This window comes from Pungitius pungitius, chromosome 4 (assembly GCF_949316345.1).
Source record: "Pungitius pungitius chromosome 4, fPunPun2.1, whole genome shotgun sequence".
Taxonomy (NCBI): Eukaryota; Metazoa; Chordata; class Actinopteri; order Perciformes; family Gasterosteidae; genus Pungitius; species Pungitius pungitius.
Genome location: NC_084903.1, coordinates 10,650,191 through 10,667,073, shown reverse-complemented (window position 1 = coordinate 10,667,073; position 16,883 = coordinate 10,650,191). Strand labels below are relative to the sequence as shown.

General features: G+C 44.2%; 1 protein-coding gene across 1 annotated transcript; it reads left to right on the top strand.

Annotated features, from left to right (window-relative positions):
- The first annotated feature begins 356 nt into the window (after positions 1 to 356).
- Positions 357 to 16,785, top strand: galns (galactosamine (N-acetyl)-6-sulfatase). Its single transcript, XM_037455254.2, has 14 exons — positions 357 to 500; positions 763 to 886; positions 1,379 to 1,453; positions 1,594 to 1,696; positions 2,286 to 2,429; positions 3,207 to 3,273; positions 3,729 to 3,856; positions 3,957 to 4,096; positions 4,207 to 4,310; positions 7,280 to 7,422; positions 8,003 to 8,105; positions 10,521 to 10,642; positions 14,659 to 14,776; positions 15,619 to 16,785. Exons 1-14 carry the CDS (start codon positions 393 to 395, stop codon positions 15,703 to 15,705), a joined length of 1,566 nt encoding a protein of 521 aa, XP_037311151.2. The 5' UTR covers positions 357 to 392; the 3' UTR covers positions 15,706 to 16,785.
- Positions 16,786 to 16,883: the final 98 nt, after the last annotated feature.

Here is a 16,883-nt window from a genome sequence, read left to right as displayed (position 1 = left end):
AATTGTGCGAGGGTATGATTATTGAATTGTTATTTGATACCTAGTAAGTATTTTATTCATACATAGTACAATTAGTCTATTTTTATAATCTATTTAAAATGATTGAGTAGCAAGTCCCTGAATCCACCAACAATGACCAATTTTAGAGTACATCACAATTAAATGAGTTACCTGTTAAGCTAACACACATTCATACGTCCAATAAATAATAATAACTACGCCAAATAATAACTATGCGAAAACTTAAATGCATTTGAGGCAAAATCACATGCAAACAATTGTTCTACTGTGTATGCGTACATTTTGCGCCGATGACCCGCACGAAGGCAAACAAAGCACTTCCTCGAAGTCGATGCTCATATGACTTCAGCGAGCTAACCGACAGCACAACAATGTCTACTGTAACCCTGACTCTCTTTTATGCAATAATATGCTGCGCCGTGACAGAAAACCTAGCAAACGTTTCATCTCCAAACATTATCATAATGCTCATGGATGACGTAAGTTGTTTCCTTTGTTTTGTATGTGTCCTTGTGACTTAAGTTCATCACATCAGCAGCACAGTTTAGTTTGAGCGCTGAAATAAGTTTGACAGTTAAAAATATAACTTTTCTTTCACTTTCCTGCTCCTTGGTCCTCGAGGAGGACCCAGTGTCACTATGTCATTGAACATTTTAGCTTGTGCACCACTATCATGTGTTTTCCTTTGCTGGTGTTAATGTGGAGGTTATAAACTCTCTATTATTTCCGTGTTCTCTTCAGATGGGCTGGGGGGACTTGGGGGTATTTGGCCAGCCCTCTAAGGAGACCCCCAACCTGGATGCCATGGCTGCTCAGGGCATGCTGTTTCCAAATTTCTACACTGCAAACCCCCTCTGTTCCCCATGTAAGTCAGCAGAACATGTTAGAATACAGAACTCAAGTCTTTCATTACAGCGTTCTATCTCTATTCATGTTTTCATCGTCACAACAATTAAATGTCGCAATAACGCATTAATAAGAGTAAAAACGTGACTCAATTGAACCGATTCAGAACTACCCTTGTGATGTGTTAAAAACCAAGTTTGCACATCGCTTCATTTAGATACAACATGCAGGACACAACGTATTATCAGGCATCAGTACGATACATATAGATTTGATATGACAATGACATATAAATGTTATATTTGATTCAAACATGCAACCAATGTTTGTAATGATATGGATGGAACACATGTGATTCTATTTCAAAGTCAAAGTCAAAGTAGCTTTTATTTGTCAATTTCTGTGTGTCAGACATACAGGTAATCGAAAAAACGTTTCCCTATTTGACAGTGTAAAAAGAATTTTGGAAGATACTTTAATAATATTATAATTTCTCTCATTTTAACAACAGCCAGAGCTGCACTTCTCACCGGGAGGCTGCCTGTCAGAAACGGTTTCTACACCACAAATGGCCACGCCAGAAACGGTAAACTGAATATATCCTAATTGTGCAAATGATCCACCTTCAAATTATTTACTGCAGGCTTTCTGATTACTTATTGTATGATGTAAAATGTGCAATATAGCTATGGAAAATCTATAAACGCCTCTTTACATTTCCTGCAGCATACACACCACAGGAGATGGTGGGAGGAATCTCTAAGGATGAGATTTTAATACCCCAGATGCTGAAGAAAAAGGGCTACGTCAGCAAGATAGTTGGCAAATGGTGAGCACTAAATAACTAAAGTACTAAACTTTTTGTTTCAGAGGTGATGTTGATGACCACGGCTGATGGTGCCTCTGAATAACGTTTCTGTAACAAATTCTACAAAAATACCCTTATTTTAGTCAATCAATTGCAAATCATAAATCCCTAAAATTACTGAAGGTCATTTTATTTAGAGTGTACACAGATTTCATATCACATTTTATATATAGATTTTTTTTCTTCCCTCCCATTAAGGCACCTATTAATATGGGATGATATTGTTGATTATACACACTGTTATCTCTCTTTTAGTTTGGCTTTGCATGCACCACATATGTCTACGGTTACATAATGTGAAAGCTCTTCACAATGTGACCCCCTGGCCAAACGCACAACTTTGCTGTATTAGAATAACAATTCTTAGTGTAAACCGATGAGAGCCAATGGCGACGAACTGCAATCAAATATATTCATATAAGTATGTCATGCTTGAGAAAATGTGTGTAGTGGCTTAACTACATTTAATACCTGGTAAATATCTGAATTTGCACATCCTTCAGTCACATGGATATCACAATGTGTGCGTGCACTTTGTTTTTCACTACAGGCATCTGGGCCACAGACCTCAGTACTTGCCTCTGGAGAACGGTTTTGATGAATGGTTTGGGGCACCGGACTGCCACTTTGGTCCTTACAACAGCAGCATCAGACCCAACATCCCTGTCTACAACAACTCTGAGATGCTTGGCAGGTAGTATCACACACAAGCACTCGGATATACATAACAGAGGACCAAAAGAGAGCCTGGAAATCTATAAAAATCGTCTTTCCCCGGTGACTCAGTAGAGTAGCTTGGCTGGCTGCTCCTCCGGATGAGTTGAGTGTCTCCCCTCCTCTTCCGTCGCTGTACCAGCTGTGCTTGTGTATTCCATTTTCCGCCCATTTGTTTTCCCCAAAACAGCCATATGTGTATTCAGGGTCACTGGAACTGGCAGCCGGGCGTGTTTTTCGCTTAGCTGTGGGTTTAATCAGCGCTGCATACCTGGGCCCTGGACAGAAATACACACACATAGACACGCACACACACAAAGACGCACACTTTTTGCCCTCAAGAGACGGCAGGTTGCGTTGGCTGTGTGCGAGGACACCTGGAGGAAGTGAAGCGTGAGAAAGAGAGATGCCTGTCACTGCTTCTGTGCTCGCCGCGCCACGCTTCAGCAACGCCCCACAACAGCTCCCTCTGCTCGGCTCTGCTGAGACTCCCTCAATATATCTTTTAGTCAAATCTGCTGCAAACAAACTCCGCGAGAGGGAAATTTGCCTCCGTTGTCCTAATGATTTAGTTTGCAGTAGTTCCGGTCAATTGAGGGGGAGATTGAAAACCCCGACGATACAGAACCGTCTCATGCGGTTGAGTAAGCAGAGGAGAAATTGAACGGTGTGGGGTCAGCAGGTACTCACATGGGATGATATGTAACTAACAATTAAGGCTTAATGAATGAATCATGTCAATTCCCTTGTTTTCCAGATACTATGAGGAGTTTAAGATTGACAAGAAGACTGGAGAGTCCAACCTCACACATATGTACTTGCTGGTAAATTGAGGTTCACTTACTTGATATTTGCCCTTGATCATTCTGGTGCTTTTCAGTGGATTGTTGCACACACACACACACACTCATCTTAATCATCTCTGCTGCCTACGTCAGGCCCTCCTATTCAGTTCCTGAATCGATGAAAAGCAGCGTGCAGAGAGCCACTGCGTGCTCGGAAGGTTTACTCTGCCTTCACCAGAGGAAGATCTGTCAAGTACAGCTTTGTAAAGCTCAGGCGAGCACGTCTTAGGGAGTTAGCCCGCTTTCAGCGTCGTCGTTGTTGATGACGTGGCTGATTGTTTGCAAAATGCAATAGAGGCAAAAGGTAGAATTTGTGTGTGGCAGGAAAACAAGAAAGCGATGACTTACTCCAGAGCGATTGACCGCCGTAGCGTGAGCGTAGCCACAGTAAGACCTTTGTTTTAACACTCTCTCTCCCACCTGCCACCTCACAGGAAGGTCTCGACTTCATAGTCCGTCAGACTGAGGCCCAGCGTCCCTTTTTCCTCTACTGGGCACCGGACGCCACTCACGCCCCCGTCTACGCCTCCAAGCGCTTCTTAGAGAAGAGCCAGCGAGGCCGGTACGTTTTATCCTGACTAATACGACTTTTCCCTTTGTCCTGCCGCTGCATGAGGTCGTAACTTGATTCATTTCCCCCGGGGTGTCTGTGTTGTGTTTAGATACGGCGATGCGGTGATGGAACTGGACTACAGCGTCGGTCAGATCCTGTCATTGCTGCAGACTCAGGGCATCGCAAACAATACCTTTGTCTTCTTCACCTCAGACAACGGAGCTGCTCTGATATCTTGTCCAAAGGAAGGTGGGCACAAAGCTCAAACGCACACACACACACACACACACACACAAAATGTGCAATTTTGTCACACTGCACACACATACCAAAAATGAGGGGTTTTTTTTATTCCTCAGGCGGGAGCAACGGGCCGTTCCTCTGCGGGAAGGAGACCACCTTTGAAGGGGGGATGAGGGAGCCAGCCATTGCCTGGTGGCCCGGACACATCAAAGGAGGCACGGTGAGAATACTCCAGTGATTTAAAGCTTTGAGAAAAAGCCTCCAGAAGAAAATCCAAAGTGATCACTCATTTAATCCCCACCATCTTCTCTAGAGACAAGACTAGAACCAGGGAGCCGGGATTTTCCCCAAGCTCCTTAATGCTCTCCCTATCAACAGGTACCAGGAGCTGAAATGTTCCCCATGAAGCTTCAGGGGACGTACAGGACAGAGCGAGGGAACAATTATTTCACTAATCCTCCTTTTGAGTGATTGTTGCTTTTTGTTTCATTTGTGTATCGTTTACCACTTTAACACACACACACACACACACACACACACTCTGACCTAGTGGCTTTGTATCCATTTGAATACGTCCGACTTCTATCCAGTGATTGAACCCCACAAACAGCAAAGACAAACTATGCGATTGCGGCCACAAAGTGTGTGGGCGCTTTTCTCCAAAAACATTTTGGCAGGAATTATTTCTCCAAACTCTCTCTTTTTCCTGCCTCCCCCTCCCCAATTTACCCCCCCCCCCCCTTCCTCCCCCCACACACACACACACACACACCCACACCGTGATCCTCTAAGCCTTTTGCGTTCTGCAAATGACTTTTAATTGTATTAGGGGCAGCTGTGACACGGGGCTGTGACGCAGGGGGATTTGGTGGAGGAGCGAGCGGAGGCTGCAGTCTGCAGTAAGCCTTGCCCCTGGCTCATCTCACAGGGGTGTGCTGGGGCCTGATAGCGCAGCACAGTAGCGAGGGAGAGGGGGATTGGGAGCGTCTTAAGCGGCTAATCTGTTTGTGTGTTTGCTGAGGTTGGATTGAGCCGAAATGAGGACTTCAGTATCTGAATATGCCAGGCGCTCAGGATAAAGGAAACGGGGGGGGGGGGCAAGGAAGAAGTAAAAGAGGTGGCTGGTGTAGAAAAGGGAAAAGAAAGAGGGCTAAAGACGCCACACTGACAGGAATGTGGCTGTATTCGCAGGGCTTTGCTGCACCTGTGCCACTTTATTATTGACCAGAGTGTCTGTGGATGCGTCTGCAAGTGGTGGATCACGTCTCTGTGATTTTTGTTTCATTCTATATGCCCGAATTTAAACGTGAATACACATACGTATGGAACCAGGGGTCAATGGATCCTCCCTGAAGCAAAAAGCTGCTTTACTGGAGCTACCGTACTCTCTAAAGCTGTGGATTTATCATGTGGAAGGGAGGACAGACCAGGCACAGGGCTGTCCACTCTCTCGTTTTTTTTGTTTTTTATTCCAAAATCTCTGTCGATCTGTTCATTGAAAAGTCCATAAGCTCTTTCCGCAAAAAGCTGCAGAGGAAAAGCATGCAAGCCTTTTCTGGGGAGCGATTTCAGCAGGTTTATTGTAGCGATTGGAAACAGATGCTTCTTTACAATATTTAGATTAAGGGGACGGGCTTTCATGAAGGGGAGGGGGGGAGGGCGTTTAGCGGATTGTGATTGAAAGACAAAAAATCAGTGTATCCGTGAATGCATCTGAGCGATGAAGCTCATGCATTAAACCGACTGTGTCCGGATGTGCAGGAAAACGTTGTCATTCTCTCATATTTAGGAGGAGAGGTGTGCTGGAATGAAGGAGCTTTCTGAAGCAGGTGCAGATCCAGCATTTCTCCCGGTGCCTGAGGCGCTGTGGGCCAGTATGATGAGGGTTGGCCGATGTTGGAACATTGGATTGGGAGGCGGGCGGGGCGGTGTCGGCCCCACAGTGTTGTCGAGGGTCACAATCCCTTTTGTTGCGTTTTATCAGGCCGCCGACACACAGGCAGAGTGACAGGGACGGGAATGGAGGAACTGCCTCCTTAGATAACAAACATCACCTCTCACAACACAGAGAGAATGCAAGAACACGAATGGGACGTTAATAGAGCGGTGAGTCAGTCAAAATGAAATAAGGAAGAACAAAAAGTGAAGTTCAGCACAGACCGGAAAATGAGGCCCAGCCGGTGAAGGACAGAATTAAAAGAAGCCAACTAGAGATAAAATCCTCTGTCAGCCATCTGGGTCCGAAAGTTCTGCTTTTTTTGGTTATTTCTAAGTAAATGTCAGTTTTGCCTCTTTTAGTGTCCTTTTGTCCTGTCTTCTTTTTAATGGTTTGTGTGTGCCCGTGTAAAGGGGACTTAAAAAAATGACGTGAAGGACTAAATCTGTTGTGCGAGAGAGAGAGCGAGATCGTCTGTGTGTGCCGATAGATCATGGAATGCATTGCAAAGCCTTTTCTGTGGCTGGTTCTGTGGATACAGAAGAAAGGGGGAATTCATTTCAGTGCTAAGGAGCTTGTGCGAGTGTGTGTCTGTGTCTGGCTGCTGATAGGAGCACAGCGGCACATGGCGGTGCAGCTGCAGAGGCCTGATAGCTGATATCTGATTGTGAGCGTGCCGTCTCCCTCTACGGCTCGCTCAGGAGAGAATGGAAGGGAAGATCAAGGATGACAACAAAAAAATGTCACTTTATCTTAAAATAGTTCAAAGTTTATAAATAAAATAAAGCTTTTCACTGGGACTGCGAGAAGGAGATAAAACGGCAGCTCGCTCCAGCCGTCTGCTTGCCCGCCACTCGTCCTCTCCATAATTTCTCTCCTCTTTTTCCCCTTTTCCCCACCAAAAAACTAATTTAGAACGAGAGGCATTTTGGAGGCTCTATAATAAACCTGCGAGCAGAGATTAGAGAAGAGACAGCAGATGTGTTCACAGAACCACACATGCAAACATCCCATCATGATAATGCATTGTTGCCTCGTTCGCCAGCACTAAGGAAATGCAGCAAGCGTTTGTATTACTGCACCATGAAATGTCATTGCTTGATTTGTGAGTATTTCATTTTTTAAAATGAGGACCAATTCATCTTTTAGACCTTGAGAGGAAATTTGGGCCGTCCTCATTTCTTCAAAGTTCTTCACTTGTCATGGTCCAGATAGTGATTTTGGATTTCAATTCCTTTTTATTCGTTTTCCAGGTGAATTTCCAGTTGGCCAATGTGATGGACCTGTTCACCACCAGTCTGGCTCTGGCCGGCATCGACCCTCCGGACGACAGAGCCCTAGACGGACTGGACTTGACCCCAGTCCTGCTGAACCGGCCACACGCCCTCCAGAGCAGGTGAGCACTCGTAACGTTAGCCGCTGCTTTTTGGATGTTTGTGGCCTTTGGTTTTGGGGCCGAGATCCCTTTCATGTTTTGAAAGGCTTTTTATGTTCATGACAACATCCTTGAGTGGGAGAGCACTGTTATGAACTTTCATCCAGTGTCATCGTAGGGTAAAAAGACCAAATACCTGCCCAACGGATATTTCAATCCACCTCATCTCTACTTTGAACTTGATGCTAGCTGCAAGTTCTTCTCTCCTAACTCTCATGATGGTGTTCAGAGTGAGCATTAAAGCCTGCAGCAGCATGCTAATGTTAGCATCCCCATGGTAGACGTGGTGCAGCTTTAAGCACCACAGTATGACTGCAGAATCTTAATCCTGTTTCCCCATTTAAGCAAAAAAAAAAAAAAAGAATAAAAAGAAAAAATTTAAAAATTCCAATGACTTGAATTAAGTTAAATGGTTTATTTTGCTGAATGGTTAAAAAACAAATTCAGTGAGAGTGAACTGAAATGCAAGCATGCCAATTGAAAATATCTTTTTTGAAAGAGCAATACTTCCCCCCCCCCTCTTGTCCCCATGTCACGACAGGCCAATCTTCTACTACCGGGGGAATGAGTTGATGGCTGTGAGGCTGGCCGAGTACAAGGCGCACTACTGGACCTGGAGCAACTCGTGGGAAGAGTTTAACAACGTAAGACGCCCCAGTAACACAGTAACACAGCAGCTCTGCCCCTCTGCGTTCTTCATTTGCGCCGCCGCATCCTCGCTCTTTGTCTCTCCTAATCGTACTCAAACACACAAACACGCTCACTGTTGGTGTTATCTCGGAAATGGCTCATCAGTTGACTGCTGTGTACATCAGAGCGTAATGAATATTAATGAAGGATCCCCTCATCAGCGAACCTACATCATTCATCAACCAGTTGAGTTGTTTGTTCTGACTCCATGGAGACGTGTTCCTTGGGCAACACGCAGCTCTGAAGGAGGAAGGAAAGGCAGGCGCCAGCAGTGTCTCTCAGCCGTAGTTACATTACCCCGATGCTTTCTAAACGTGTCAGGAGGGATGAGACATCTGACACTTGAGAAGCAGGACAGTGTGGTCCATCTTTTTCTCCTCTGTCCAGAAAACCTCCTGTCCTCCCATCGTGGCCCTGCTTTTACTGTTTTCCAGTTTGTTTTATGCCCCATCGGTCGCTTGAATTGCTCTCTCCTTCAGGGTCGCTGAATCAATAGCAGCCTCCTTTATCAACTCATGTGAACTGAAGTGGAACTTCACAAATAATGGCGTCTGATTGCCTGTGAGTTGCCTATCGATTGGTGTGTGTGTGAGAGAGAGAAAGGTAAAGAAAGGAGCAGAGAAAACATGAATATGAATGTTCAGTTTGTCCATAGATGTCTATGTGGGTTTTATGGAGTGACAGTTGAGCTCCTTCAAGGAAAGTTAAATTTCAATATGCTTTGTGTCCTTGTGGTTGGATCATTAAACTGTCCATCTCATTCAACTCAAAGTACATTTTATAAATTCCAAAGTGAACTATTGAGCTGTTCAGATGGTCAGAGTATGTTCTGAAATGTAGCTTCAGACAGACGGTATGTTTCAAGGTCCCTCTTTAAATGGGTTATTGATCATTTTCAAATGATCTGGACCATGAAGGAAATAAACAAGGGAAGATGTGTGTCTGTGAAGAAGAACAAAGTTCCAGGTTAACAGCCGAGAGTCGCGTCGCTCCGTCCTGGCTGTGTTCAGCTCAGCCGGGAGGAAAATGAGACATTTCATCAACCTCTCCTGAGGCTGTGTTGTTATGTTAATATTGCAACATATTGTTTGTGGTGACTGTAGCTTCTTTGTATTGCTGAGTTACCTGTGATACAACAGGAGCTTCATGGCAGCAGGTTAGCTGAATGTAAAAGCCCTTTTTGCACAGGTTCACTGACTTAAGTGAAGACGTGCTTTAATGCTTCAACACATGCGTGGCCAAATCCATGAAGTATAAGGGAATATGTTTTCAGTATTTCAAACAATCAACCATAAGCCACGTAAAAAAAATGATTTTATTAGTACATTTATTTATTTCTTTTTTGGGTCAAACCGACATCATACTTTCATACCTTCACCCAAATCCATGGTGCCACTGCTTGATGCTCCTGCACCTTATCTATAATAGCGAGCGCTCTGCTCTGGTTTGAAGGGTTGTATCCATAGCATTACTGTCAGAGGAGATATGGGGTCCTTTCTGTTACGTCTTAGGTACAAGAGACAGATAGACCAACACAGCAGGCCTTCTCTGGCGGCTCCTGCCGGGGGGGGGGAATCTATCCTTCTCACTCATTCGCTGTCTTTCTCTTCTTTATGTATTTTTGAGGTGCTCTGTTGAGCGATCTCAGAGGGGGGCAGCAACACTGCCTCACAGATGAATGCTTTCTCAATATTAGTTGTGTGCATCAAATCGCTCTGTGAGTGTGTACGTGTGTGTGTGTGTGTGTGTGTGTACGTGTGTGTGTACGTGTGTGTACGTGTGTGTGTGTTGACGAAAGGGGGCAGATCTCCAGGGGGTTCTGGGGGAGGGAGAGTGACTCAATCCGGCTGCGATCACCGCCAGACTCACGAGAATGAAGTCGGGGGAGCTGGAGCGAACGCACGGAGAGATGATGGGGGGGTGGGGGGGGCACAAGGAAGAAAAGTCCTCTATTTTGCCAGTTACTTGAATGTACCGATGTTAGCTGCATAAATAACACAACCACTTTGAAGTCATGCATACAGGCCCTAAACAATGAGATTAAGCCTAAATCTAGACATCCAGCTGTTAAAGGAAAGTCATTTGTTACAGAGAGCATCGTTGTACCCAGAATTGGTGAGAAAATGGGATGTGATTTATTTTAAATAATTTAGTTTATTGGTAAATTCTCTTACATTTTAGGACTGACCTCAAATATTATGTTAGGTTGCTCTGAAGGGAAAGCCTGAGCCTTTGAGCCCAAACAAGGCCGCTCTGCTCTTTCCAATATGGTGGGATACATTCTCGTCCGAGCATTGATTTAGTAACAAATAAGAAAAATATTGTACTGTGAATCAGGGTAAATTGTTTTGACTTTTTGTGTCTTACAGGGCATCAACTTCTGTCCAGGTCAAGAGGTCCCGGGTGTGACAACTCACGAGCAGAAAGAGCACACAATGCAGCCAATCATTTTCCACCTGGGGCGGGATCCTGGGGAAAAGTACCCTATCAGGTTAGCTCCCTGAAAAGCTCAAACTCTGCACCCTGCTTCTTTTTTTCCCAGTAGGAGAGGAGAGGGCAAATCAATTGAGAGCAGGTGGAGAAGGGAGTCAACCTGCAGCAAATGAGGAGGTGCCGCAAAAGGAACCTGTGCCTGTAGGGAGCGCTGAGTGTGTATGAGATCAATGCTCAGTGGCACGAAAAAGAATGCATCCAATTGATCCGCTCAGCCGGAGCACACTTGATTACACCCTTCCTCTTTGTGATTGCAAACAGCTACTTAAAGATCTCTATCTGGCCCTCAGCCCGCCGGTGCACCGCTGCAAGTGAAAATTGTAAGATAAATTATCCAGGTTCTAAATTGAGAGCCAGTGCTGTTTAATGGAGTTTCGTGTGTCCCTGCCTTCCCTCAAAGGAGAGTTAAGAATCGGATAGAGACGCCTTAAAGGCTGAATCGAGACTTCGGCTAAATAATGTGCAAAGAAATACAGGGGCCATCTTTCACTGCACACCGCCAGTGCAGAATATTGATATTTTAAAATAATATTTCCGTTTATAGCGCCAAATACACTTTACAATGTAAATCTAAGTAAGATAACTAAGAGAGATAGATAGAAACACTAAATAAATAAAAAATATATCAAAAATAGAACTGCAGAAAACTGCAGAATCGTGTCGGTTGTTTAGGGCTTTGTAGGTGATGAGTAATATTTTGAAATCTATCCTGTATTTGATGGGGAGCCAGTGGAGGTTGCATAGGACCAGGGCGAGGAGTTCTGGACATATTGCAGTTTGTTGAGGATTTCGTTCAGAGAGCCGTAGAAGATGCTGCTGCAGTAGTCGAGTCTGGAGGTCATGAGGGCATGGCTGCAGTGATGGTCTTGGAGGAATAGAGCTGGGTGTCGTCGGCGTAGCAGTGGAAGTTGAGGCCATGACGACGCATTTAAGACCATATGACAGACGGTGACATCATGACTTATACATCAGGATAATCTCACAGTTGTGACAGAACATTGGTGCTCGTAGTGAACTGTTTGGCTCCCTCCTGCCATAAATCCTCCTAGACTGACCTTTCTTTTCTGCCATCTGCAGCTCTGCCTCTCGCATTCTGCTGCGTCCTCATCTCCTCTTTGCCTCCTGCTCCAACTTCTCTGAGCTCTGTAGTGAGATTGGACTATAAAACATTCATGTTGTTTTTCAATTGCTCACCTTTTAGCTCCGCTATTCACTTGGAAGAATACTTTTTTTTTTTTTAAAGCAATCAGCAACGCAGCCATGTGTTGGGCTGAGTGCTAAATGTTCCCCGTAATTCTTCACCTCTGCAGTAGAGTTTGTCTGCAAGGTCAACCCCCCCCCCCAAAAAAGCCGCATGACCTCTTCACTGTTCTTTCTAATCAGCACTACACATACCCCTTCCTCTCCAAACTTTTGTCTTACCTTTTCCCTTGTTACTTCTCTCTCTCCACCTTTACTCCCTCAGCCGCTGTCCCTCTGCCTCTATTGGGACCGTTCTCTTCCATCCTAGATAAGTGTGTGTGTGTTTGTGTACACACACGTGTGTGTGTGTGTGCGTGCGTTTTGTCCGCATGTTCCTCGGTCCCCTAGCTGGACTGGCTGCCCGGCCGTCATTAATCTCTGTCCACACCTAAAGAGCCACTTAAGATGATGTAGGGCCTGTCTGCAGACATACCTTCACTACTGTCGCAGGATGTGATGTAGCAAAGAGCAGACTCACACGCGTACACGGCGCCCAGTCCTGAACAGTTACACACGCTATGCCATCCGGGAGGGAACGTACCAACAAATGTATAAGGGAGCCTGGACCAATTACATTTGAGTTGGTCCCGCGTTGGCTGTCCATCATTCCAGGATCAAGCACAAACCCAGTGAGGTTTGCACCGCCCCAGCCCGGCGGATTTGGACCCCTACTGGGTTCATTCAAAGCCTTTAGCCTGCCTTCCACGTCTGTGACCTTACGGCCCTGTGGTTAACACAGCCCTCTTTCCCACCACCCACATCAGGCTCGCGTCCCCAGAGCCCCGGCCGTCCACAGTGTTGTCCCAGCTCCAGCACTGCAGGCGGCCCCGCGCAGTCTGGCCTCATCTGCTGCCTGCCACTAAGCTCCTGTGTCTCCAATCAATAGTCCTTACTGAAGTGCTCAATTTCCACCGGGGTGGAGAAGGTGGTGGTGGTGGGGAGGGGCAGGCAGGACAGATGTATTTGATTGTCTCCTCAATTCCCCCACCTTCTGTGGTTGTTTTTGTGTGTGTGTGTGTGTGTGTGTGTGTTCCAGCAATAGTGTAATGAATCAGTAATCAGAGTGGTGACACACCTGAGCAATGCCCCCATCCCCCGTGGGTGCCATACATTATAAATCAAAAGACTCCATTTGCATAGAGCCTGCTTATTATTCCAGATTTTTGTTCCTACACCAGTGAGCTAAGGGTTGTAATCATGATAATGAGCCGTGCTGACTGTGGGATTTTTCTTATTTGTTTGCAGCGGGGGCATAAACAAATGATATTATTAGTTTTGGATTTAGGAGGTCTGCAGTGTGAGATTTTGAGTGCACAGACAAAACAAAAGAAAACCTAATGTTGTCCTGCAAGTTTCTCAGTGCATGGCGAGCTTTGCATGCAGACTTGTGTTGGGGTATTGCATACTTATAGCTGTCTGATAAATCTCAGTTGCATTTACTTCTATTAAGTCTTTTCGTCTCTTATCACAACATTTTTTGCAGAAACCAGTAGCGGGAGGAGATAGGAGGGGAGTGAAATATCCCTCTTCCTGATAGAGATCGGGGCAAAAGCTCAATTTTAGATTTTAGATAGCTGAAGCAATTCTATCTGAATGTCTTGGTTTTTAACCAAGAGGGGTAATGCAGCCAAGGTCAGTGGACGCGTAGATAGTTAGCTCATGACAAAAAAAGCCCCCCAGCAGTGAGACTAATTGCAGCCGGTGCACTACCAGTCGAGTAATTGTAGGGAAAAGTAAAGGCCGCGAGTATCAAGGAGAGGAGCAGGTGCTTGCTGATGGAGGAAGCCTTGCTGCCCTGTGGGAGATCTAAGAGGGAGGGTAGGTGTGAGCTGGACAGGGCCTGGGGTTATTACTCTAATTGACACTTCACCTCACACACACGCACATGTTCCCCAGGGGCCAATCAGAGGGCTGGGTTTGCAGAGGAGGGCGGGTGGAAGGCTGGCACAGGTGCTGCCGGCGAGTGTATCAGGGGTGTAATTGCACTGCTGATATTTGTCTATCTGTGTGTCACGCCACCAGACGCCCAATCCCCCAACAGACACACACACACACACACACACACACACACACACACACACGGCACGCGCGCACGCACACATGGCCCATTAACCCTACAGGTCCTATTGAGAGCAGCGTTCCTTTGAAAGCCTTCAGGGCCCCTGTGTTTTACACACTGAATATAATAATGCACAGAGGTGCTCGGGCTCACTGGTGTCCACCAGCAGTAATTGCGAGCCGGGATGGGATAGAGGTTACATGGTTCAGCCGGCTCAGTGCGCTCCCTTAAAGGGTGCGTGGGTGGACAGCATGTGTGCGTGTTTATGTTTCTGTTGTGGAAAGCTACATCATGTCCCCCATCTGATATAATGTGTTAAGCTTACATGGGCGCAGTTCATTTACTATAAAAAAAAACAACTATTTGAGCCTTACAGAGTGAGGAGAGAATAGAATATTCAGTGTCATCTCTGTTGAGGATAAAGCTATTGTTTCACTTCTTTTCATCTTTACTTTAAATTCTGATCTTAAAATTGGTGGATTCATTGTTTCCAAGAAAACATATGCAAAACATCCTTTTGTTACTTGAATCTTGCCATGTATCATTTTAAGTGTTTTGGCCAAACAAGCAAGATTTCTGAAGATCAAAATTATGATGGACTTATTTTATTTTATTTTTTATTGATCCAAAAACCTAATAATTTGCCAAACAATGGATACTAAAGCTAGTTGTTAGCTGTATCCCAACTGACTCTTCGCAATGTGTGTTTGCAGTGTTTTGACTAAGGAGTACCAGGATGCGCTGAGCAGGATCTCTCCGGTTGTGGAGCAGCATGAGAAGACTCTGGTGCCGGGTGTTCCCCAGCTCAACATGTGTGACGTGGCGGTGATGGTGAGATTTACACAAACATCATAATGCACTTTATTCTAGAAACTGAAAAAATAAATAATTGTGTTGTGAAAAGAGGCTTTATAGTTCCATCACGTTTCCCAATGAATCCGGAGGCAGTGGAACTAATCCACTTCAGATTTCACGGCAAATACTGTATATTTCGGCCACCTTAACCCTGAGTACATTATTAATAACCGAGAATCACTCAAATTCTCTGAAAATATTTTTTTTCAGGTTGCTTTTTGTTCAGTCTGCTTTGAGCCTTTAGAATATGAATCATCTTCTTTGACAGATTTAACTATTGTTCATCATTGTTACTGACTTTGTCAAAAAGGTGTATTTGGTTTTACAAATCATATGTCATCACCTTAATATGGTAATTTTCTCTTTCTCAAAAGAAAATCAAATTGAGGATTATTCAAAGGAGCTAAATTGAACACAGGTATTGTCAACTGGACAATTCACATATTGGGAGCTTCCATGTGGATTCATTTGTGGCATTGCACTGCCCCCTAGTGGTGAAGAAATAGAACCCAATTACAATGATCTACAGTATGTGTGGGTGCTGTACTGTGACATAATGTCTTGTGTCTTATCTTGTATCGTGCTTAAAATTGATCTTTAAAATCTTTAAAATTGATTTTGTCACAAGAAATACCCACACATTAAACTAAATTTCACAAGTTTAATATTTAGTGTATGGTGGGACAATATTTTCTCTTGTGACACAGGATACATCTTATTGTAAAGTCAGAAGGAAAGACCCATTAAGTGTAAATTAAGTTACTATCTGATAATATTATTATGTCATGTTCTTATGTGATGGCCTCTCTCTGTTACAGAACTGGGCCCCTGCAGGCTGTGAGAAGTTGGGAAAGTGTCTCAAAGTGCCCAAGTCTGAGCCCCGGAAGTGTGACTGGCCACACTGAGACAATCAGGAAACGAAACTTGAAGATTTGCCTTTTTATAGAAAAACAAACAGCATTATTTTTTTAAAGGATATGTCTTTAAGTTCATTGTAAAATAGAAGTGGCTGTTTTTTAAAAGAAGTTTTGGTCAAACAAATAGTGTTTATAGTGACCCTTTTTCCTATCAAAAGTGAGGTCACCTTGGTGTCAAAAATGAAAGTAATTTAACACTGTTTATTCGTGACACCATCAAAAGATCCTAACACATTCTTCCACGTCTCGCTTTTCAACAGTCAAAAAAAACTATTTGCCTCCAAAACACCAAAACCTCTGGCAGGTAATCCTGCTGATTACAGCGGGTGAAATAAGTATTGAACACGTCACCGTTTTTCTCAGTAAATATATTTCCAAAGGAGCTATTGACATGACATTTTCACCAGATGTTGATAACCACCCAAGTAATACATACAAAGAAACCACAACAAAGAAGTTCAGAAATAAAGTTATGTGTAATAACGTGAAATGACAAAGGGAAAAAGTATTGAACACACTTACTGATATTTATTCAATACTTTGTACAAAAGCCTTTGTTGGTGATGACAGCTTCAAGACGCCTCCTGTCTGGAGAAACTAGTCGCATGCATTGCTCTGTGATTTTGGCCCATTCTTCCACACAAACGGTCTTCAAATCTTGAAGGTTCTGTGGGCCTCTTCTATGAATCTTGATCTTCAGTTCTTTATTTTGTTTTTTTTGTTCAATACTTATTCCACCTGCTGTCCTTCCAGCCTAATTGAAACATAGCACCTCACCCCCAAGTGGTTAACAATCAAAACAACAAAATGGCTCTTACAGTGTTGGTATAACAACAATATATTGTGCATGTTTACATTTGTGATTTTAACAAGCCAACACAAGCTCTAACAAAAATAAAAGCTGCATCAAGAGCGAATGGTTTAAGTCGGGATTGAAATGAAGAACAAGCTGTGAGGGAACTGTATTCATTGACCTTACCTAATGCAATGAATCACACCCTGCTGGACTTTTGAAATAGTTTTGTATCTTTCTTGCAGCCATACCTCAAAGCACGTTTTTAATTAAAAACATCTATTTTGAATACATTGAATCATGAGTATTTTTTGGGATTGGCCTGTGTGTTGTCAGAGCACATACATGTAATTATGTAGGTCTTTTTTCGGTA